We start from the raw sequence: 25539 nt of genomic DNA on the forward strand, positions 1-25539 counted from the left end.
AAAACAGCAATACCTTTTATGATCTAGCCTCAGAAGTCACCCACTGTCACTCTGCCATTCTTTATTAGTACACCCATCAGCTCCAATTCAATATGGAAGTTAACTATACAAGGGCATGAATACCAGGAAGTGAGGATCATGGGGGCCATGTTGGAGGCAACTATACTTCACATGACCATAACCCCTAAAACAAACAAAATGAAGTACAGATAAAGTGCGGACCATACGTTTAGGTTGGTTTAATCAAAACTTCTTTGGTGGACTTCTTGATCTTCAAAATTGTGTATGCCATCTAGCCTTCTCCACATTTGTTCCTTATCTATGAAGGGGTCCAGGACTCTCCTTGGAAGGAAGGTAGGCCCAATCTTAAGGGTTCCTTTTGGTTCTCAGATCTCTGATTCTACAAAATAATCAGCAAAAATAAAGCTTTGAAGATATCTTTTAGGAGCTGACATTTACACTGGAATTTACAATTCAATAAAAAACAGCGAGTCATTACAAGAATCATCTGCTTATTTATTTTACAGAGTAATGATTTAAATTGAGTACATTTGGGCACAGTAGATATTTGACACAAAAAGTAGTTGTATCAGAATGAGGATCAGAAAAATAGCAACTCATCTTACACATAATAACTAGAAAATATTATTCTGTCTGATCATTTAAGTGTTACAAATCCTGAGAATGTTATACATTGAACAAATTAGGTACTACCTTATAATTAAATCTCGCTTGGAAAGAATCCTTTAAAAAATGCTCTGAGGTACAAATCACCTATGTATTAAACATGAGTCTCTGACATTATACAAAGAGTTTAAACAAATATATCAAACAATTACAGGCCAGTGGCTCTTAAAACAGCTATCAGTCAGGTTCAAGGACACACTGTTCCACAATTTCCCGTAAGTTGGGGTTTTCCATTGCAGCTGCCACTCGCTCTTTGTCATTTATCTGCTTATTGACTGAAAAATACACAGACAAAAGTTAGCAGAAGAACTGTGTCAATATACAGAGCCAGACAGTATTTTTATTAGCCTGCTGAAACAAAAACTTTAACTCCTTGAGAACTTAAACCTGTTTTTGGCTAATTACTCATAATGTAATTTCCCATCTAGAAGGCAGACTTAAGAGAAAAATATCTACTAGAATTCTACCACTTACCGCATCTATTTTTTTCTTTCTAGTCTTTGTCCATATACATATTTTTATACAGTTACATTCAGAGTAAATACAATTTTGAAAATTGCTATTTTTTCCCCCATAAGCCTATATTTTAAACTACAGGGTTATTTAACATGGCAAAAGTCTTAAGTGTTCTAAAGTAATTATGAAGACTATGCTACAATGAATACCTTTAAACATATAGCCTTCTTTTTGGAAATATTCTCAAAAATGGGATTATTTTTAAGAGTATGAATATTTTTATGGTGTGATTCATATCACTGATTTACTTCCCAAAATTACTCACCAGTTTATATTGTCAACACCAATACATGAGCTATCAGTTTGGCAACAATACCTGGTATTATTATCATTGTTATTATTATTCTTTGAGACAGGGTCCTGCTCTGTCATCCAGGCTGGAGTGCAATGGTGCAATCATAGCTCACTGTAACCTCCAACTCCTGGGCTCAAGAGATCCTCCTGCCTCAGCCTCCCATAGGCATGAGCCACCACACCTGGCTAATTTTCAAGTATTTTTGTAGAGACAGGGTCTCACTATGTTGCCCAGGCTAGTCTTGAAATCCTGGCCTCAAACTCCTTGCCTCAAGGCATTCTCTCACCTTGGCCTCCCAAAGTGCTAGGGTTACAGGTGTGAACCACCATGCCCGGGCAATAGCTGGTATTATTTAATAAAAACAAATACACACATATACATACATAAAACAGGAGATGGAAAACGGCTCAATATTATTGTTATAATTTGCATTTCCTTGAGTAATAGGAAAATAGAACATTTTCCATGTGCATATATTAGTTCTTCTTGCATGAATTTCCTGTTCATGTCTCTTTCTATTAATCTACTAGATCTTTTTTTAAAATTAGTTTAAATGGATCTTCATATAATAAAGGTATTGGCCCATTACGTTTTCTGTAATTAGCTAACAGCACTCTTAATAGAAGAGTTCAAAAGACAGATGACTATATTCTTAATGTGGATTGAGTTTTCTGGGATGCTGCTAAAATGTCTCATGAGAAGACACACAAACATACACATATTCCTGTGAAAATATTTTCAATTTAGTTTCTTCCTACTACAATGTAGGCTCCACAAAGGCAGGAATGTATCTCAAAGGCCGAACTGTACCCACACATACAAGGCACTTAATAAATACTTACTAAATGAAAAACAAGAATCATAAGACTTAATACTATTGCTGCTGTAAAATCCTATCATTCAAGGAATTTCAAAAGGATAACCTGAGTGAATTTAGGGTACCTAAACTCTTATTTTCTAAATTACAGGTAGAAGCCCTCAGCTCGTGGGGTTTAAAGAAATTCAGCCCACAAAGAGTATAATAATCTACATGTCTAGCACTATAGATAGGGCATGGCTTTTAACAGTTTTCATGACAGTACCTAAAAAGTTTCCTGGATGGGCTGTTCCTCTGGAAGCAGCAGGCTTCCCTCTCTATAGCTCTCTTTTATGTAGGAGATTTTGTGTGTCTCTCTCCAGCCCTGTGTATGCCTTTCTGAGTCTTCTGGGTATCTATCTCACTGTTGCTCTTCCTCTATTATCTCTTTCTTCCATTCCTCTGCGATTTTTTCCCACCTTCTGAATTTACTCAGTGATGAAACTTAAGTACAACATGCCTTTTAAATGTATTTCTCATTATTTGTACTCTATCATTTGTAGATTAAAAACATTAAAATTCTGTTTTTAATGTAACACAGGGATCATACAGAACATTTTGTCTTTTGCTTTTCCCAAACCCCACTTCTGCTATTTTTAAGTAGCTACTGATTGATTTCTCTCTGTAGGCCAGAGGTCCTCTATATAAAAAAGGTTCCCCACTCCCATTCTAATATACTAACCCAGAGAGACAGCACCTACCCCAAGATTCACTAAAGTTCTACTTGCTAGACCTTCAATTTCAAGTACACAGCTCTCTATCCTGTCACCAAAGAAAAGAAGCCTACTTAGAGCTCATAAGTCAAGGTCCCTGGCGCTGGATATTCTTTACAGATGTGTAGCCACTGGCCTAAACCAGTCAACATCCGTGGGCTCTAGTGCATTTGGAGTCCACTGCAAAAATTACTTCTTTGAAATGCCTAGGTTTCCTCACCTAGGAAGGAAGAGCCAATAACTAATTGTGTACTTTTTTTAAAGTAACCCAGTATATTCTTGGCTGGCGGAAGAATCCAATCCAAGATAAAATACTATCTGAAGTTGTTTTTCAATTATGTTTCAACATTCACTTACTGTCTTCTTCTGTTGAGTGGGTTCCTTCAGAAATGTAGATTTCCAACTGGAAAGTGAAAAAAAAGTAAAAGAAAAAACATTAACGCATTCTAAGATAAGAGAGTGAAGTGGAACGTACAGTAAATTCAAACGTCTAGGGATGAGGGCCCAAATCCTGTTTCTTTCTTTTTTTTTTTTTTTTGAGATGGAGTCTCACCCTGTTGCCCAGGCTGGAGTGCAGTGGCATAATCTCGGCTCACTGCAACCTCCGCCTCCTGGGTTCAAGCAATTCTCCTACCTCAGCATCCCAAGTAGCTGGAATTACAGGCACACACCACCACACCCAGCTAATTTTTGTATTATTATTATTTTTTTTAGTAGAGATGGGGTTTTGCCATGTTGGCCAGACTGGTCTCAAACTCCTGACCTCAGGTGATCCACCCACCTTGGCTTCCCAAAGTGTTGGGATTACAGGCGTGAGCCACTGCGCCCAGCGCCCCCCAAATCCTGTTTCTAACATCAGAGACATAGGGACAAATCCCCCACATCCTTCTCTAAAAAATAAGGACTGAAATGAGTAGGATTTTTTATTTTGTCACCTGGGAAAGGCCTGCAGGTGGTACTTCCATTAATTTTTTTATGAATACACAAAAATATCATTTTAAACAAATGAGATCTCATGTGGTTTTACTTAAGAATATCTCTCTTCTGCACTCTACTTCTTCCCAACTCAGTATCTAAACTTCCTCCTGCCCTGCCACTGACTCGGGAAATCTACAATAACAATCTAGTGTGGTTTCTTCCATATTCTTCTCTATACCCACATAATCTTACACAGATTTTACACATACACACACCCACATATCAGGGTTGGATATTTCTTCACATTGCTTGTTTTACAAAAATGGGATCACAATATACAGTTTTCAGCATCCTTCTTTTCTCATTCATTATTATCTTGCTAAATTTATTCTCAAGTATAATACTGGTTAAGCTATCCCTCCTGGCCCTGCTGCACCCATAGACATGAGCTACCCTCCAAGACCCAGAGCTTTTAAGACAACCTACAAAATTATTGCAAATCCTGTGGTAAAGAGAGTATGCTGTAATAAAGACGTCTACTTTCCAGAGAACACTGGAACATATGAACTAATTTTTATTTACTTATTTACTACTGAGATAAACATTTCTCATGAGTGAGAAAAATCATAACTTATTATAGTTAAAAGGGACCTTAAAGGTCATCTAGTCCAATCTTTATTTATTTTTTTTGAGACAGGTCTTACTCTGTCGCCTAGGCTGGAGTGCAGTGGTGCGATCATGTCTCACTACAGCCTCGACTTCCTGGGCTCAGGTGATACTCCCACCTCAGCTCCCACACTCCCACCCCTCTCCTCCCCCGTCTCTATTTTTTTGTAGAGATAGGGTTTCGCCATATTGCCCAAGCTGGTCTTGAATTCCTGAGGTTAAGTGATCTGCCCACCTAGGCCTCCCAAAGTACAGAGATTATAGGTGTAAGCCACTGCACCTGGCCCCAATCGCTTTAAAAAAACAAAACAAGCCGGGCACGGTGGCTCACGACTGTAACCCCAGCACTTTGGGAGGCCGAGGCAGGTGGATCATGAGGTCAGGAGATCGAGACCATCCTGGCTAACACAGTAGAACCCCAACTCTACTAAAAATACAAAAAATTAGCCGGATGTGTATTCCCAGCTACTCAGGAGGCTGAGGCAGGAGAATCCCTTGAACCCGGGAGGTGGAGGTTACAGTGAGCTGAGATTGCGCCACTGCACTCCAGCCTGGGTGACAGAGTGAGACTCCATCTCAAAAAAAACCAAACCAAACACCTTTTTCCTAGTAGCAAAACACTCTTATTCTAGACCTCAAAGCAACAGGTATAGAATCACTCTATACTGATTTACTTCAGTTTAAAATTATGCAGGACTCATTATTCTAAAAGTGATAAAGGGGAAGAGGCAGCATTTACGCAGCTATTCTTATATGAACTATACTTCAGGGTAACCAAACAATTGATGAGGGGAGCTGTCACCAATAATGGGGACAAACTGAATTTATAGGCCTCTGATGTGATGCAATGAGAACACATTTATTCAGTATTCTTGCCAAAAATGCACAAACTGAATCTAACCAGGAAACATCAGAAAACTCAATTTGAGGGACAATCTATAAAATATCTGGTTTACATTCTTCAAAAATATCAAGATCATGAAATAAAGGCTAAGGAACTACTCCAAATTAAATGAGACTAAAGAGACATGACAACTAATGCAATGTATGATGGGGGAGAGGAGCAGAGCCAGGAGGAGGGACCGCCATAAAGGATGTTACCGGACAACAGGGGAAATTTGAATACGTGCTATAGATTAGATGACAGTACTGTATCAATGTCCTGGTTTTGAAATTTGTACTGTGGTAATGTAAGAGAATGTCCTTGTTTTCAGGAAATACATCCTATAGTATTTAGAGTAAGGGGGCGTTAAAAATGCACTCAAATGTTTTCAAAAAATATGTGTGTGTGTGTGTGTGTGTACATATATAGAGAGAAATCAATGATAAACCAAATGTGGCAAAATGTTAACAATTAGTGAATCTGAATCTGGGTGAAGGATATATGGAATTTCTTTGTACTATTCTTCACTATTTTATTTCTTTTCTTTCATTATTTTCATTTCAAATAAAAAGTTAAACATTGTAATTAAAACAGTTAACAATGCAAAATAAAATAAAATTTACAGGGCATCATAAACCACTAGTATAATATTTATTTATTTACTCAATTTAAGACATATTTATTGAGCTCCAAATATGTATAAGATCATAGCAGGAACACACAGATGTATCATATATGAATCTTGACTTCAAGAAGCTGACAGCTGGTCAGGGGTGGTGGCTCATGCCTGTGATCCCAGCACTTTAGGGGGCTGAGGCAGGTGTATCACCTGAAATCAGGAGTTTGAGACCAAACTGGCCAACATGGTGAAACCCTGTCTCTACTAAAAATACAAAAATTTAGCTGGGTGTGGTGGTGTGCGCCTGTGATCCCAGCTATTTGGGAGGCTGAGGCAGGATAATCGCTTGAACCCAGTAGTCAGAGGCTGCACTGAGCCGAGATCGCACCACTGCCCTCCAGCCTGGGTGACAGAGCAAGATTCCATCGCAAAAAAAAAAAAAAAAAAAAAAAAGAGAGAGAGAAGCTGACAGTCCAGGAGGGAAGATGAAAAACAAATAGAACACAAGTTAGAAAAGGGCACTCTCTACATCAGAAGACAAAGAGTGAGCCATGGGGCTGGGTGCAGTGGCTCACGCCTGTAATCCGAAACACTTTGGGAAACCAAGGTGGGAGGACTGCTTGAGCCCAGGAGTTCAAGAACAGCTTGGGCAACATAGTGAGACTCTGTCACTACAAAAAATAAAATTAGCTGGGCATGGTGGCGTATACCTGTGGTTCCAGCTACTTGGGAGGGTAAGGAGGGAGGCTCACTTGAGCCTGGGAGATCAAAGGTTCAGTGAGCTGTAATCATACCACTATATTCCAGCTTGGGCAACAGGGTGAGACCCTGTCTTTAAAAAAAAACAAAAAGAAAGAAAAAAGAAAGAGCTATGACAATTCAAAAAAAGAAATAGCTTTAGTTATGGAAATCAGGACTAGTAGTATGGAAAGGTGAATACGAAAAATAAAAAAAAAAAATTTAAAAAGATAAATAAAAATTCATCTTAAAAAAGAAAAATCAGTACTGACATCATGGAAAATAAAAAAGTATTTCACTGGGCCTTAAAATGTGGGTAGGATTTGGCCAGGCCCAGTGGTTCATGCCTATAATCCCAACACTTTGGGAGGCCAAGGCAAGATGATCACTTGAGCCCAGGAGTTTGAGACTAGCTTGGGCAACAAAGAGAGACCTCATCTCTACCAAAAATTAAGAAAAAATTAGCCAGGCATGGCGGTGCGTGCCTGTAGTCCTAGCTACTTGGGAGGCTGAGCCTGGGAGATAGAGACTGCAGTAAGCAGTGATCACACCACTGCACTCCAGCCTGGGAGACAGAGCAAGACCCTGTCTCAACAGCAAACAAAAAAGATGTGTAGGATTTGAACATATGAGACCGGAGGAAGGGAACTCCAAGTAGACAGGGTACTCTGTGTAAAGGCTAGGTAGCAGCCAGGTAGAGAAGGCATAATTGCCCAGCAATTACAAGAGGCAGTAAGAGACAAGGTCGAATCATTCATGAGCTATAACCAATTACTATGAATTAACTGTGATATCCATATTCTTGCTCCATAGTAGGGTTAAAAACATCTTCCTCAGATTATCACACCAAAAGCACAAGTTAAAAAATTAAAAACAAATTAGACTTTATGAAAATTTAAAACTCTTGTACTGTAAAGGACACCATCAAGAAAGTGAAAAGACAACCCACAGAATGGAAGAATATATTTGCCAATCATATCTGATAAGGGACTTGTATTTAGAATATACAAAGAACTGTTATAATTCAATAATGAAAAGACATCCTTATTTTAAAATGGGCAAAGGATCTGAATAGACAGCTCTCCGAAGATATACAAATGGCCAAAAAGCCCACGAAAAGGTTCTCAACATTATTAGCCATCAGAGAAATAAAAATCACAACCACCTGCCCCTGCCCCTGCCCCTGCCCCTGCCCCTGCCCCTGCCCCTGCCTCTGCCTCCCTCTCCTTCTTTTTTCGGTCTCCCTCTGTTGCCGAAGCTGGACTGTACTGCCGTGATCTCGGCTTGCTGCAACCTCCCTGCCTCGGGCTCCTGTGATTCTCCTGCCTCGGCCTGCCGAGTGCCTGGGATTGCAGGAGTGCGCCGCCACGCCTGAATGGCTTTTGTATTTTTGGTGGAGACGGGGTTTCGCCGTGTTGACCGGGCTGGTCTCCAGCTCCTGGCCTCGAGTGATCTGCCCGCCTCGGCATTCCAAGGTGCTGGGATTGCAGACGGAGTCTCGCTCACTCAATGCTCAATGTTGCTCAGGCTGGAGTGCAGTGGCGTGATCTCGGCTCGCTACAACCTCCACCTCCCAGCCGCCTGCCTTGGCTTCCTAAAGTGCTAAGATTACAGCCTCTGCCCCGCCGCCACCCCATCTAGGAAGTGAGGAGCGTCTCTGCCTGGCCACCCATCGTCTGGGATGTGAGGAGCCCCTCTGCCCGGCCGCCCCGTCTGGGAAGTGAGGAGCGCCTCTGCCTGGCAGCCATCCCGTATAGGAAGTGAGGAGCATCTCTGCCCAGCCGCCCATCGTCTGGGAGGTGAGGAGCGCCTCTGCCCGGTCGCCCCATCTGGGAGGTGAGGAGCACCTCTGCCCGGCCGCCCCGTCTGGGAGGTGAGGAGCGCCTCTGCCCGGCCGCCACCCCGTCTGGGAGGAAGCAAGGAGCGCCTCTGCCCAGCCGCCCCATCTGGGAAGTGAGGAGCGCCTCTACCTGGCCGCCCCGTCTGGGAAGTGAGGAGCGCCTCTGCCCGGCCGCCCCGTCTGGGAAGTGAGGAGCGCCTCTGCCTGGCCGCCCCGTCTGGGAGATGAGAAGCGCCTCTGCCCGGCCGCCACCCCGTCTGGGAGGAAGTGAGGAGCGCCTCTGCCCGGCCGCCCCATCTGGGAGATGAGGAGCACCTCTGCCCAGCCGCCCCATCTGGGAAGAGAGGAGCGCCTCTACCCGGCCGCCCCGTCTGGGAAGTGAGGAGCGCCTCTGCCTGGCCGCCACCCCGTCTGGGAAGTGAGGAGCGCCTCTGCCCGGCCGCCCCGTCTGGGAAGTGAGGAGCGCCTCTGCCTGGCCGCCACCCCGTCTGGGAAGTGAGGAGCGCCTCTGCCCGGCCGCCCCGTCTGGGAAGTGAGGAGCGCCTCTGCCCGGCCGCCACCCTGTCTGGGAAGTGAGGAGCGCCTCTGCCCAGCTGCCCCATCTGGGAAGTGAGGAGCGCCTCTGCCCGGCCGTCCATCGTCTGGGAGGTGAGGAGCGCCTCTGCCCGGCCGCCCCATCTGGGAAATGAGGAGGACCTCTGCCCGGCCGCCCCGTCTGGGATGTGAGGAGTGCCTCTGCTGCCACCCCGTCTGGGAGGAAGTGAGGAGCGCCTCTGCCCAGCCGCCCCGTCTGGGAGGTGAGGAGCGCCTCTGCCTAGCCGCCCCGTCTGGGAGGTGAGGAGCGCCTCTGCCCGGCTGCCACCCCGTCTGGGAGGAAGTGAGGAGCGCCTCTGCCCGGCCGCCCCGTCTGGGAGGTGAGGAGCGCCTCTGCCCGGCCGCCCCGTCTGGGATGTGAGGAGCGCCTCTGCCCGGCCGCCCCGTCTGGGAAGTGAGGAGCGCCTCTGCCCGGCCACCCCGTCTGGGAAGTGAGGAACGCCTCTGCCAGGCCGCCCTGTCTGGGAGGTGAGGAGCGCCTCTGACCGGCCGCCCTGTCTGGGAGGTGTACCCAACAGCTCCGAAGAGACAGCGACCATGGGGAGCGGGCCATGAGGACGATGATGGTTTTGTTGAAAAGAAGGGGGGAAGTGTGGGGAAAGGAAGGAGAGATCAGATTGTTGCTGTGTCTGTGTAGAAAGAGGTGGGCATAGGAGACTCCATTTTGTTCTGACTAGGAGAAATTCTTCTGCCTTGGGATGCTGTTGATCTATGGCCTTGCCCCCAGCCCCGTGCTCTCTGAAACATGTGCTGTGTCAACTCAGGGTTAAATGGATTAAGGGCGGTGCAAGATGTGCTTTGTTAAACACATGCTTGAAGGCAGCATGCTCTTTAAGAGTCATCACCACTCCCTAATCTCAAGTACCCAGGGGCACAAACACAGCAGAAGGCTGCAGGGACCTCTGCCTAGGAAAACCAGAGACCTTTGTTCATGTGTTTATCTCCTGACCTTCTCTCCACTATTATCCTATGACCCTCCCATATCCCCCTCTCCGAGAAACACCCAAGAATCATCAATATATACTTAATTCAAAAAAAAAAAAAAATCACAACCACCATGACAGTAGGGTGCAGTGGCTCATGCCTATAATCCCAGCACTTTGGGAGGCCGAGGCAGTGGATCACCTGAGGCCAAGAGTTCAAGACCAGCCTGGCCAACATGGTGAAACCCTATCTCTACTAAAAATTAAAAAAAATTAGCCAGGAATGGTGGTACATGCCTATAATCCAAGCTGCCTAGGAGGCTGAAGCACGAGAATCGCTTGAACCCTGGAGGCGGAGGTTGCAGTGAGCCGAGATTGCGCCACTGCATTCCAGCCTGGCGACAGAGCAAGACTCTGTCTCAAAAACAAAAACAAGGCCGGGTGCAGTGGCTCACCCTGTAATCCCAGCACTTTGAGAGGCCGAGGAGGGCGGATCATGAGGTCAGGAGTTTGAGACCAGCCTGGCCAATATGGTAAAACCCCGTTTCTACTAAAAATACAAAAAATTAGCTGGGCGTGGTGGTGGGCGCCTGTAGTCCCAGCTACTCGGGAGGCTGAGGCAGAAGAATCGCTTGAACCTGGGAGGCAGAGGTTGCAGTGAGCTGAGATGGCGCCACTGAACTCCAGCCTGAGTGACAGTGAGACTCTGACTCAAAAAACAAAAACAAAAAACCATCACTTTACACCCACTAGAATGGCTATAATCAAAGATAATAATAAATGTTAGCAAGGATGTGGAGAAGGGGGAACCCTCACACACCGTTGGTGGGAACGCAGAATTGTGCAGCAACTGTAGAAAACAAACAATTCTTCAAAATGTTAAACACAGAGTTACCATAGAACCAGGCGATTCCACTCACAGGTGGAAAAGAAATGAAAACATATGCCTACACAAAAACTTATACATGAATGTTCACAGCAGCATTACTCATAATAGACAAAAAGTAGAAAAAACCTAAATGTCCATCAACTGAATAACAGATAGGCAACTGAGTAACAGACAAGCAAAAACCACTGAATTGGTACACTTTAAATATGTGAATTGTGTGGTATGTGAATTATATCTCAACAAAGCTGTTTTACAACAACAACAACAACAAAAATACATCTTTCTTACCTTATGTTTAAATGGTAAACATCGCTGAAGTTTTACTCTTAAGCACAGCCCTGTGGAGGGAAAAAAAAAAAACACCTCCAATTATCTCTTTATTGCTTCTTATTGGTTCTTGAAAAAGCATACAGCTGCGTTTATATGCCCCCATACAACACAGTTGCTGAAAACAGCTTTGGCTCAATCCAGAGCAGAGCTCCTTTGAGGCTGGCACCACACTAGGAAATTTAATATACAATCTTACATATTCCTTAGGATAATCCAATAAGCTATTACTAACCCCCTTCTACAAATTATTAAACCAAAGTCACAACGTAACTTCCTCAAGGTCACTGAGTTACAATAGTGGCAGAATTGGGACTGGAACCTATGACCACTGGAAAGCCCAGGCCATTTTTACTACATCAGTTGGTCTTCCAGCAAAAGTCAATTAACTCATTAAGCTTTTTTTTTTTTTTTTTTTTTTTTGAGACGGAGTCTGGAACTGTCGCCCAGGCTGGAGTGCAGTGGCATGATCTCGGCTCACTGCAACTTCTGCCTCTTGGTTCAAGCAATTCTCCTGCCTCAGCCTCCCAAGTAGCTGGGATTACAGGCACACACCACCACACCCAGTTAATTTTTATATATTTTTGGTAGAGATGGGGTTTCGCCATGTTGGCCAGGCTGGTCTCACCTGATCCGCCTGCCTCAAGTGATCCGCCTGCCTCAGCCTTCCGAAGTGCTGGGATTACAGGCATGAGCCACCCCACCAGGCCAATTCAATTAACTTTTTAAAATGCCCCACAACAGGCCAGGACACGCAAAAAAATAAAACAAGTCAAAGCCATTTTAAAAGGGCCACATAAAACCTCTCAAATTTGTAATCCTTTATGCCTACAAGATACAAATACAGTAACTTCTTTAACAACAAGTTCCACTGAAGTTCAGTTTATCATCCCATGCTAAGACACATCAACAAAACCTCAAACCATACAGCAATACAGCAAGATATAATTGTTAGACTACCTATCTTTTAGGGAGGTAATAACTTGGTTTTGGTTTTCTAAGTACCATTTGGTTTTCTAAGAGAATTTTTTGAAAAATCCCAAAACAGGGAAAAGGATTAGATGAAATATAATGAGGTGGTGCCTGTCACAGGGGCATTATTTACTTATTTATTTTTTTGAGACAGAGTCTTGCTCTGTCGCCCAGGCTGGAGTGCAATGGCGAGATCTCGGCTCACTGCAACCTCCACCTCCTGGGTTCAAGAGATTCTCCTGTCTCAGTCTCCTGAGTAGCTGAGACTACAGAAGCACGCTACCACACCCACTAATTTTTGTATTTTTAGTAGAGACAAGGTTTCATCATGTTGGCCAGGCTGGTCTTGAACTTCTGACCTCAAGTGATCTGCCCGCCTCGGCCTCCCAAAGTGCTGGTATTAGAGGCGTGAGCCACCACACCCGGCCTTATAGAGTCTTGAACACAGTAGTTCTATAATAAATATTAGAGAATTCTAAAGAAAATATATCATTTCCTTAAGAGGGTCTCTCTTCAGAGGATCTGCCTTAAAGCATATCTGGGAGAGTTCCTCTTCCCCTGGCCCCACCATTGTCTCCTTAATTTGTTATCTGTGTACTGTCTGAATATCCTCATGTATTTTAGTCACCATTGATAGGTGTTTTACAATTCACAAAGTGCTTTTTTGAGCATCATTATCCTCAAGAGAGGTAGTACAGCATAACTGAGATACTTTGGGTTTCAAGCTTCACTACATACTCGCTGTGATCCTGCATAAGTTACTTAACCTCTCTGAGCTTCAGTTTCCCTATCTGCAAAACAGGTATTATACTATCAGCTGGGCAAGGTGGCTCATGCCTGTAATCCTAGCACTTTGGGAAGCCAAGGCGGGAGGATTGCTTGAGCCCAGGAGTTCAAGACCAGCCTGGGCAACATAGCAAGACCCCATCTCTAAAAGTAATAATAATAATAATAAAACATTAAAAAATATATAATAATATCACAATATATAGGGTTGCTATGAGGAATAACCTGTTATGCAATGTGTTTAAAACAGTACCTGACACATAAGTGTACAATAATAGTATAAAAATAATTACTATAAATAGTAAAAAATAATAGTATAAAATATTACTATTTTATACTATTTTATAATTTTCATTTTACAGCCAAGAAACCAAGGTAAGTGATTTAACATTACTTAGCTAACAAGTGGTAGAGGTAGAACCCAAACCTACACCTTCTGACCTCCAAACCCTAAGACCCTTCCCATTGGACCACAGCTGCCTTCAGCCATTCTTATCTGGAATAAGTCACCACAAATGATTATCAACTTGTTTCCCTGCCTTACCCTCTTGTTCCCTTGGAGTCTTCCTTGTCAATCACTTACCAAGGTAACATTGAGTAGGTGATACTCTTACTCAGGCACCTTTCCGGGCTAGGACTACTTGCTCGGGAGGAATATCTGTTAACACATCAGACAGACAAAGGGCTCTCTCAAGTTTTCCAGCTGTGTTGACTGAACAAAACTACTATGATACACTATTATACAATTCTCTAAAAAGCCAATAGGCCGGGCGTGGTAGTTCACACCTGTAATCCCAGCACTTTGGGAGGCCGAGGTGGGCGGATCACTTGAAGCCAGGAGTTTGAGACTAGCCTGGGTAACATGGAGAAACCCCGTCTCTATTGAAAATACAAAAAATTAGTTGGGCATGGTGGCACGCGCCTATAATCCCAGCTACTTGGAGGCCAAGGCACGAGAATCGCTTGAACCCAGGAGGCGGAGGTTGCAGTAAGCCAAGACAGCACCACTGCATTCCAACCTGGGCAACAGAGCAAGACTGTCTCAAAAAAAAATAATAATAAAATAAAATAAAAAAATAAAAAGCCAACGGTCTTAGCTGAAATGTTTAACAAAAGGGCTAAGACAAAACTTTCTTGAGGAAGTGTACAGATCTGAAATATCAACTATAGTCTAATGTTAGCACTCTTACAGAAGTTATTTTTATTTCATGCACTCTCCTGATATTTGTCCACATACACATTTTTCTATAACTGCAATCACGATGCAATTTGAACTTATTCAAGTTTTTTCATGTTTTTTTTCTTTTTTAAGAGATTGCTGGTTTCAAACTCCTAGGCTCCAGTGATCCTCTCGCCTCAGCCTCCCGAAGTGTTACAATTACAGGTGTGGGCCACCATGTCTGGCGAACATTTTCTTCTATAAAATTAGTTCCTTAACTCCTGCATCAAAGAGTATAAACTTCCAAATAGGGATTTACCAATATATACCATGAGGCTTCAAAATACTTACATAATCTAACCCAATTATTCCACGTATAGGAATTTATCCTGAGGCAATAATGAGATATATAAAAATATTTATATAAGGCCAGGCACAGAGGCTCACCCCTGTAATTCCAGCACTTTGGGAGGCCAAGGCGGGCAGATTACCTGAGGTTGGGAGTTAGAGACCAGCCTGACCAACATGGAGAAACCACATCTCTATTAAAAATACAAAATTAGCCAGGTGTGGTGGCGCATGTCTGTAATCCCAGCTGCTTGGGAGGATGAGGCAGGAGAATTGCTTGAACCTGGGAGGTGGAGGATGTGATGAGCCAAGATCGTGCCATTGCACTCCAGCCTGGGCAACAAGAGCAAAATTGCGTCTTGAAAAAATAAATAAATAAAAATATTTATATATAAAGTTGTTTGGTCAGGCGCGGTGGCTCACACCTGTAATCCCAGCACTTTGGGAGGCCAAAGAGGGCAGATCACTTGAGGTCACGAGTTCGAGACCAGCCTGGCCAACATGGTGAAACCCCGTCTCTACTAAAATACAAAAATTAGCCGGGCATGGTGGAGGATGCCTATAATCCTAGCTACTCGGGAAGCTGAGGCCGAGAATCACTTGAACCTGGGAGGTGGAAGCTCCAGTGAGCCAACATTGCGCCACTACACTCCAGCCTGGCCAATAAAGTGAGACTCCGTCTCAAAAAATAAAATAAAATAAAATAAAGTTGCTCATCATAGTATTATTTATAATTGCAGAAGGCTAGAAGTAGTCCAAATGGTTACAAAACTTATGATGTATCAATATGATTAGCATGTAACCTATAACTATACAATTAAAGAATATTTAATGATGGCTGGGTATGGTGGCTCATGCCTGTAATCCCAGCACTTGGGGAGGCTGAGGCATGTGTATTGCTAGAGCCCAGGAATTTGAGACCAGCCTGGGCAACATGGCAAAACTAGCCAGGCAAAACTAGCCAGGCGCCTGCCTGAAGTTCTAACTTTTCAGGAGACTGAGGTGGGAGGATCACTTGAGCCTGGGAGGTGGAGGCTCTGCAGTGAGCCGAGATCGTGTCATTGCATTCCAGCCTGGGCGACAGAGTGAGACCCTGTCTCGACAACAAAAAAAGTTTAAAAAAAGAAATATTTAATGAGAAAAATAGTTCATATATTTCATGCTATTATTTAACTCTTACAACTCTATAGACATCCTTATTATTCCCATTTTACAGATAAGGAAACTGGGTCTTAGAAAGGTCAAGTAACTTGCCCAAGCCCACAATACGGTACAGCCAACAGACCTGGAATTTTAGCCCAGAGCATATATTCTTTTTTTTTTTTTTTGAGACGGAGTCTCGCACTGTAGCCTGGGCTGGAGTGCAGTGGCGTGACCTTGGCTCACTGCAACCTCCACCTCCCGGGTTCAAGCAATTCTCCTGCCTCAGCCTCCCATGTCGCTGGGATTACAGGCGCCCACCACCATGCCCAGCTAATTTTTTGCATTTTTGGTAGAGACAGGGTTTCACTATGTTGGCCAGGCTGGTCTCAAACTCCTGACCTCGTGATCCGCCCGCCTCGGCCTCCCAAAGTGCTGGGATTATAAGAGTGAGCCACCGCACCCAGTGACATTCTTTCATAATAGCTGGTTTTTTTTCTTTATGTTTTTGTGGGGTATCAAAATTACTGCCAATAAACATGTTACTCATATAATTTAAATAAATGTTAATTTAAAAAATGAATTTGCTGGCTGGGAGTGGTGGCTCACACCTGTAATCCCAGCACTTTGGGAGGCCGAGGTGGGCGGATCACCTGATATCGGAAGTTTGAGACCAGCCTGGCCAACATAGTGAAACCCCATCTCTACTAAAAATACAAAAAAAATTAGCCAGGCATTGTGGCAGGCGCCTGTAATTCCAGCTACTTGGGAGGCTGAGGCAGGAGAATCACTTGAACCCGGCAGGCAGAGGTTGCAGTGAGCCAAGATTGCATCATTGCACTCCAGCCTGGGTGACAAGAGTTAAACTCCATCTCAAAAAATAAATAAATAAATAAATTGCTATAGGTTCTTGAACTCTCCATTTAAGAACTCTTTCTTATATGTCAAAATATTTTAAGACACCCCCTCCACAACACCCACAGCAGTACTTTCAGTATCTGTTTGCTCACAAATTGTCCAATGACCAAAAATAACCATGCATTCAACATTCAGTAATGCTTTTTCTAGCAATGGGATTTTTTTTTTTTTTTTTTTTTTTTTTGAGACAGTCTTACTCTGTTGCTTAGGCTGGAGTGCAGTGGTGCAATCTCAGCTCACTGCAACCTCCACCTCCCATGTTCAAGCGATTCTCCTGCCTCAGCCTCCCGAGTAGCCGGGATTACAGGTGCGTGCCACCATGCCCAGCTAATTTTTGTATTTTTAGTAGAGATGGGGTTTCACCATGTTGGCCAGGCTGGTCTTGAACTTCTGACCTCAAGTGATCCACTGCCTTGACCTCCCAAAGTGCTGGGATTACAGGCGTGAGCCGCCATGCCAATGGGAATTTTTTTTTTTTTTTGAGATGAAGTTTTTGCTCTTGTTGCCCAGGTTGGTGTGCAATGGCATGATCTCAGCTCACTGCAACCTCTGTGCCTCCCAGGTTCAAGTGATTCTCCTGCCTCAGCCTCTCAAGTAGCTGGGATTACAGGTGTGTGCCACCATGTCTGGCTAATTTTGCTTTTTTTTTTTTTTTTTTTTTTTTGGAGATAGAGTCTCGCTCTGACACCCAGGCTGGAGTGCAGTGGCGCAATCTTGGCTCACTGCAAACTCCACTTCCCGGGTTCACGCCATTCTCCTGCCTCAGCCTCCCGAGTAGCTGGGACTACAGGCACCCGCCACCATTCCTGGCTAATTTTTTGTAGTTTTAGTAGAGACAGGGTTTCACCATGTTACCCAGGATGGTCTCCATCTCCTGACCTCGTGATCTGCCTGCCTCGGCCACCCAAAGTGCTGGGATTACAGGCGTGAGCCACTGCGCCCGGCCTAATTTTGTATTTTTTTAGTAGAGACGGGGTTTCACCATGTTGGTCAGGCTGGTCTCAAACTCCTGACCCCAAGTGATCTACCCACCTTGGCCTCCCAAAGTGCTGGGATTACAGGTGTGAGCCACTACGCCCGGTCAGCAATGGGATTTTAATAACCACAATAATACCTATGGATTCAGACCTCCAGTCCCTCAAGATGTGGCCTATATGGTGGAAACCTCTAATAGAGGGAACCCAGGTCAACCAGTAAGAAAAGACAGAAATCACAATAGTGGAAATAACAACGAAATAGCGACCTTTTCAATCTTTTTTATAAACTTGTTGCTTGTTAATAGGTGAGATAATCCCATGGTTCGAAAATGTAAAAACATAAAAAGGTATAAAGTCTCCCTCCCACCCTTTCCCCCATCTGCCCAGCTCCCACCACCACTATTACCCGCTAACACCCTTATAGCTATTCATTTATGTATTAATATTATTCAGGCATATGCAATCAAATACAAATGTATATTTTTGCTTTTTTACACAAATGATAGCAAAATGATACTTGCTTTTATTTCTTAACACTATGTCACAGAGATCTCTCCATATCAGTACATGCAGAGCTTCTTCATTCTTTTTTATAGCTGCATAGTATTCCACTGTTTATATTCACCATCAATGATTATTTAATCAATCCGCTACTCATGAACATTTGGTTGGAAATAAAATCCCTTTATAACAAAGCATATATTCAAAGACATTTATTGTACCTGCTAACAAATCCAAAATACTGGGAATCCAACCTCCTACCAGGACTTCTACCCATACTATGTAGAAGCCAGAAGAGTCACTGAAAGGAGATGGTGATGGAAGCAATGCTAGTCTGACACCACCCACTCCAACCTCCAGAACTGAGGAAAAGCACTGGCCCTCATGCACTCTTCATTAATTGTGGGCATGTATACCTGGGAGGGGCAGCCTGACCTAACTAAAGGAGAAGCAGATTTGGAGTCAGGAGACCTGGGTATGAGCCTCAGTTTCACCATTTCCTGGCTACCTGATTCTGTGCAAGTCACTTAAACTTTCTGAGCTTCAGGTTCCTCATCTGCAAAATGAAGATAATAATATTTTAACTCAACAAGCTAATTGTGAGGACTACAGAAGATGAATACACGAACATACTCTGTAAACCATAAAGTGCAATACATACACTGTATAGTTTCTCAACAATGATGCAAATTGTTATTATGGGTCAACATCAGCAAGAATAATTTAGAATTTATATAAATATACATGTATGTACGTAAAAACTTACCAATAAGAGTCGCCAAAGAGCAATGAGGTACTGTTGGCGTGAACCTGATAGTAACCAGATATTCTTCTTCATTTATCTCCTGAACTTCCACACAACTTTCCGAGACCACTTCCAGTTCTTCTAAAGTATTGGGCTTTTCTGGGTCCCGGATAGTTCTAATCAAATCTAAAGAATCATCAGAGATAAGATATTCTATTAAAACATGACTATTCTAAATAAAGATGATTTTGCCAGGCCTAATTTAAGCACTGACTTCTCTTATGTTTAAGCAAATACTACAGCAACTCCCAAGTTTCTGACAGAAATTTTCACTACTGGTTTCCTCTTGAGAAAACTGTTTTCTTGGATTATTATAAGACCATATCCAGTTTCTCTAATCGGACATAGCAGAGAAAATATAATAAGAATGGAAACAGTGTCATGGAAGCTCAAGAGGAAGAAATAACTTTCAGCTTGAAAGAATGTGGTATCATCAGGCTTTATAGGAGTGGAATCTGAATTAAGCCTTGAAAAATAGGTAACATTTCAATATTTGACATTTAAAGTGAAGGAAAGTAGCTGGGCATGGTGGCTCACACCTGTAAACCAAACACTTTGAGAGGCAAAGGCGGGAGGATCACTTGAGCTCAGAATTCGAGACCAGCCTCAGCAACATAGTGAGATCCCCGTCTCTATAAAAAATACACACAAAAATTAGCCGGGTGTGGTGGTGCAGGCCTGTGGTCCCAGCCACTCAGGAGGATCGCTTGAGCCTAGGAGGCAGAGGTTGCGGTGAGAGCGGAGATCATGTCACCGCACTCTAGCCTGGGCAACAAAGCGAGACCCTGTCTCAAAAAAAAAAAAAAAAAGTGAAGGAAAGTAAAGTAAAGAAGAAGAACCCTAGTTTGCCTGGAAGCAGACATAAGTGAAAGGTGTTTTAGAGTATGAGATTTGGGTCTGACCATCAAGTGTCTTTTACAGCCAGCTACCAGCAATAGCAAGTCCTCAAGAGGTCTGAGACAAGTGACATGGACAACACTGTGCTGTCAGCTGGTAATTCATCATCAGCTGCTAGACTCAGACTAAAAAGCAGAACCAATGATACCAGCTAAAAACACCAGACCTAAAATAGTATCTAGGACAACACTGGCAGAACTAAAAGAAACAGAACAAGGAAGAAATTTGGGTGGGGCATAGGGCAAATGAGTTCAATTTCACACAGAATGATTTTGAGGTACTTAAGCGGTTATCCAATGGAGTTTTCTAGCAAGCGGTGAACTGTAGCATAGGGTTTAAAACAGCACCAAAGCTAGAGTGGTTGGAGGGCAAATGAGTTCAATTTCACACAGAATGATTTTGTGATCATTCTGTGCTTAAGGGGTTATCCAATGGAGTTTTCTAGCAAGCAGTGAACTGTAGCATAGGGTTTAAAACAGCACCAAAGCTAGAGTGGTTGTCAAACCCACAGGATTCACAAAGAATAAGTAGAACCTTGGCTGAACATTGGAATTACCAAGAATGTTTCAAAACAAACACCAAGGCCGGGCGCAGTGGCTCAGGCCTATAATCCTAGCACTTTGGGAGGCTGAGGCGGGTGGATCACCTGAGGTCAAGAGTTCGAGACCAGCCTGGTGAACATGGTAAAACCTCATCTCTACTAAAAATACAAAAATTACCCAGGCGTGGTGCCGGGCGCCTGTATTCCCAGCTACTTAGGAGACTGAGGCAGGAGAATCACTTGAAACCAGAAGGCAAAGGTTGTAGTGAGCCGAGATCCCGCCATTGCACTCCAACCTGGGCAACAGAGTAAAAACTCCGTCTCAAAAACAAAAACAAACAAAAAAAACTGATGCCTGGGCCCCCATTCCAGAGACTCTGATTTAATTGGTTTGCTGGCCTTTGAGTTTTAAAAATTTCTCAGGTTGTTCTTAGGTACAACCCAGTATGAGAATCAGTGGTATAAACAAAAAAAGAGACCCAACACATCCATGCGAAGCACCTAACTTAGGGATCAGAATGAGAAATAAAAGCAAAAAGAACTAGAGAAGGGAAGAGAGGGATGGTTAATAACATTAAATGCTGCAGAAAAATTCAGGCTCATGAGAGCTAAAACAGGTCTTTCATTTGTCACCCCAGCCAACTGTAAGAAAGCAGTTTCGGTAGAGAGGTGGTGGGCTGAAGCCAGCTTGCAAAAGGGGAAGCAAGCAGGAACTGAAAATGTCTTCCTAGGGCCTTAGCTGGGAAGGGAGGGACAGGAAAAGGACAGTGACTTTACAAGGAAGCTAGAACAATGACAAGGATAAGGGCAACTTTGAGAAGAGAAACTGAAAATATAATGGGGAGGAGGGGAGACTGGTAAAATAAGCAGAAGGGAGTGGGATCAAATATTTAGAAGTCTCAGTTGGCCTTGGAGAAGACAAGATTTCTTTCTTACTCTGAGGCTAGAGAAAGAGATGAAGGAAAGGAGAACAATAAGGAGAAATGGTGAGGCAGAAAGGAAAGAAGCAGAATTTTACATAGAATGTACGTGAGGTTCTCAAATCTGAAGTTTTGTTCTATTATTTATCACACAAAATTATATGTAATCAGAAATGCAACTGGGAAAAACAAGAACAAATTCTATTTTCTCTTTAATTTGCTCCTGGGCTTGTCACTTGATTAGAAACCAAATTTTGCCAAGCATGATGGCTCATGCCTGTAATCCCAGCACTTTGGGAGGCTGAGGCAAGCGGATCACCCACCTAAGTTCAGGAGTTCAAGACCAGCCTGGCCAACATGGCAAAAACCCGTCTCTACTAAAAATATATAAATGAGCCGGGTGTGGTGGCATGTGCCTGTAATCACAGCTACTCAGGAGGCTGAGGTAGGAGAATCACTTGAACCCAGGAGGCTGAGGCTGCAGTGGGCCAAAATTGTGTCACTGCACTCTAGCCTGGGTGACAGAAGAGACTCTGTCTCAAAAAAAAAAGAAACAGAATTGGAAAACATAGGCAAGAAAGTGGACAAAGCTTCTCTTTCACAGAGCTGTGTTATCATGGGACTTAGGGAAACAGAGTTTTCCGAAAAGGAATTTTCTGCCTCTCATACTAGGCTTTCTTCCCATAAGGCTCATTTAATTGTATTATATTCTTTATATGCCACTAAACCCTGAAATTAAATATCATCCTTATTAAATTTCTCTAGTTTTCTAGTTTCTAGATTTGAGAGGTTTGGCTTTACTTCTTTAAAAAGAAAGAAGGGCTGGGTGTGGTGGCTCATGCCTGTAATCCCCGCCTTTGGGAGGCCGAGACAGGCAGATCACTTGAGCTCAGGAGTCCAAGACCAGCCTGGGTAACATAGCAAAACCTCGTCTTTACAAAAAAATACAAAAATTAGCTGGGCATGGTGATGCATGCCTATAGTCCCAGTCAGTCAGGAGGCTAAGGTGGGAGGCTGGCTTGAGCCCTGGAGGTGGAGGCTGCAGTGAGCAGCGACTGCACCACTGCACTCCAGCCTGATTACCAGAGTGAGACCCTGTCTCAAAAAAAAAAAAAAAAATTAAAAGAAAGTTCTCCTCATATTCCTCCCCACACTAACATTCTTCCACAGCCCTGCACTATTAAAATTCTTCATTTATATTTAAAACCTTCAGTATCCAATTGCATCCCACTACCTAGAACAATGTTCAACCACATCTCCATCTTTAACCACAAACCCTATCCTATAGCCCCGTCTATCTGTCATTTCCTATCTTCTTACCTCCATGCTTTTAAGTTTCCTCTTAGTATGCCCTCTGACCCTCTACGTATCTAGATCCTAATTATTCTTTGAGGCCCAACTCAAGTGACTCCTTCTCTTTATTTCAAAGTCTTTCTAGATCCCCTCAGTCAGAGACTAGTATCTCCCCTTCTCTGAATTTCTGTATCTCTTATTCAGTGTACGGCCTTCTATTACATACTCTATTTTTGCATATATGGGTTTCCTTCAATATCAGTTTGAAGACTAGAGTCACTCTCTTCCAAAGTTATATCTCCAGTGCCCTACCATCCCTAGATTACGTGGACAGAGATCTGGCAGGACAGGGATGTGGTCTGCTTTGTGGAGATCATTTCACTCATAATTATCATCTGCCTGGGGGCTGATTAGGTAAGTCCTGCCTCTAGTAAGAGAGGTCAACCAGATTAGCTCCCAAAGTATTTCCTAACCCTGGCTTCCTTCTACTGGCCTATAATCCTTACTTGAATTATATTTGTATCCTATGGTTAGATCTCTCAATATTATATCCAGTCTTTTCGGTTTTCAAAAACAATACAACATAATTAAAAAAACAAACAAAAAAAAGTTGTAAGGCAATTGTGAAGTGGTGGAAAGTGCATTACGGTTAGAACCAGTAGGCACAGCCTTTGCTTTTTGGCTCTGTTCCTTACTGGCAGTGTGACCTCCAGGTAGTTCTTTAACTTTGTTTCCTCATTTGTACAATAAAGATGGCCCCAAGGGTTAAACAGAAAATATTTAATATGCAACATGGAAGAGTGTGTATGTGTGTGTGTGCGTATGTGTGTGTACACAAGGCCTCGCTACAAGAAGCCAATCTCTTTCTCTTCTTTCGGGGACCTCTGCTTACTGACTTTGCCGGATAGAGTGGCTGTGACCTTGGGCCAGTCCCCAACTCGACTGTCACCCACAAGCGCCCTCAGCGGTAGCAAGAGTGCGTGTCCAGGAGCTAGAGAACGAGGCTGTAGTAGTGCAATCAGGCCAGCTTTGCTTCCTAACCAGGCACCCTAGACTTGTGGTCTTCCCACAAGTCTTGGAATGGTCACTAAGACGTAGGCCACACGTGGAGAATGAAACTTTTAAGACCTCCGGGGTCGGCTTGCCCCAGGTTTACGAAGAGCCCAGTTCCCAGAAAGACCCACACCCCCACGTGACTTAGGACCCCGAAGAAAGCGCCTGCTACGCCCCGGACAAGATCTGGCAAAAAAAAAAAAAAAAAAAAAAACAGGTCTCCCCTCCCAGCCCTCAGGTGAGGCCATCATCCCCGCACCCCTCAGCTCCGGCCTGCACCTATAACTCCAAATGCTGTGCAGGGTAAAATTAATTACCATAAACCTCTAGCGCTTTCTCTTCCATGATCCGGGGCTGCCGGGCAGCTCCCGGCTCAGAGAGGCCGGAGAGCCACAGGACTCTGCTCAGCGTCCAGGAGAGCAGCCCGGACACCCGCTGCATCTTCACGCTCAGCCATCCCTGGCGACTGTCCCAATCGCGCCACCGTCTCTCAGCGGCCTCGGGATTGATCAACTTCCTGGTCTTCAAATGGGCCGAGACGAGCCTAAAGGTTCAGAAGAGCAGAGAATAGGCGGGGCCGGACGGAGTAGCTCGAAGGACCTAGGGAAGGGGCATCAAGGACTACAAGTTCCAGCGTGCTTTGCTCTATTTCGGCGGGACAAAAACAATCTTCGCGGCTCGTCAGCACATTGCATGCTGGGATGCGTGAGCTATTTTCTTCGGAAGGCAGCGAATTGTATTCTGGGACTTGTAGTGTCCGCCTGGTAGAAGTGGATGTAACGGTCTGTTAACCGCGACTGACTCACTCAGTATCCGTGATAAGTTAAAGATGAATCCCGAAGAGGTAGGGGAAAGGAGATCTTGAGTTCTAGTGCTAGAGGAGGTTTCCAGCACGGAGACTCTTTACAGTTATTTCTCCGCGGGAGCCGCTAACAGCCGAAGTCTTTCTTACTTCCTGATAGGACAGGAAGTAGATTTCAGTTGCTGTGAAAAGGGATGTCATGGGAAGCCAGTAAGGTAGTCAGGCATGGCATGGGGAGGGCTTTTTGGCTTTCTCGTCTCCTAAGGGACTCAGTCCAGCACAGCTTCCCACCTTTGAACGAATATTTCTGCTAATGGCCTCCAAAGACAACTTAGAACATAAGTTTTCCTGTGTCTAATGTGTACAGTGGTGACATAATGGAGATCGTCATCCTTAAAAGTGTATCTTGGCCGGGCGCGATGGCTCACGCCTATAATCCCAGCACTTTGGGAGGCCGAGGCGGGCGGATCACCTGAGGTCAGGAGTTCGAGACCAGCCTGGCCAACATGGGCAAACCCCGTCTCTACTAAAAAATACAAAAATTAGCTGGGCGTGGTCGCAGGGGCCTGAATCCCAGCTACTTGGGAGGCAGAGGCAGGAGAATCGTTTAAACCCAGGAGGCAGAGGTTGCAGTGAACCGAGATCGAGCCATTGCACTCAAGCCTGGGGGAGAGCGAGACTTCCCTCAAAAAAAAAAAAAAAAAAAGTGTATCTTAAGCCCTCTGGTGTTCGTGGGTGTGATGGATGCCAGTAACAAAATCGATTTTATTTTCTCTATCCATCCCTCCGATCAAATTTATAGGTACTAATTTGCCGTAGGTGATCCATAGGCATGGAAGATACAAAGATAAAACGCTGCCCCTGCCTTCAAACAGCTCACATGACCTGTGAGGGAATCCATCCCTGAATTTGCAGTTACAACCAAACTAACTAAACCTCTTGTCAAAGTTGGTGACAAATGCC

General features: G+C 43.9%; 2 protein-coding genes across 4 annotated transcripts in view; both read right to left on the reverse strand.

The window, feature by feature from the left end:
- Positions 1–25539, reverse strand: part of PPIB (peptidylprolyl isomerase B) — a 118750-nt gene that overhangs the window by 26058 nt on the left and 67153 nt on the right. The window lies entirely within an intron of this gene.
- CIAO2A (cytosolic iron-sulfur assembly component 2A) lies at positions 47–25257 on the reverse strand. Of its 3 annotated transcripts, none has more exons than XM_024232654.3 (5): positions 24092–25257; positions 19032–19196; positions 11426–11475; positions 3425–3470; positions 47–400 (listed from the first exon to the last, which is right to left on the reverse strand). In XM_024232654.3, the coding sequence occupies exons 1-5, from the start codon at positions 24213–24215 to the stop codon at positions 387–389; spliced, it is 399 nt and encodes a 132-aa protein (XP_024088422.1). In that variant the 5' UTR covers positions 24216–25257; the 3' UTR covers positions 47–386. The 3 variants fall into 3 exon arrangements, 2 of the variants coding, with proteins under 2 accessions (XP_024088422.1, XP_002825582.2); XM_002825536.5 differs by lacking the exon at positions 47–400 and adding an exon at positions 496–962; XR_008514125.2 differs by lacking the exon at positions 47–400 and adding an exon at positions 13806–13880 and having other exon boundaries at positions 3419–3470; positions 24092–24422.

Source organism: Pongo abelii, chromosome 16, assembly GCF_028885655.2.
Source record: "Pongo abelii isolate AG06213 chromosome 16, NHGRI_mPonAbe1-v2.0_pri, whole genome shotgun sequence".
Lineage (NCBI taxonomy): Eukaryota > Metazoa > Chordata > Mammalia > Primates > Hominidae > Pongo > Pongo abelii.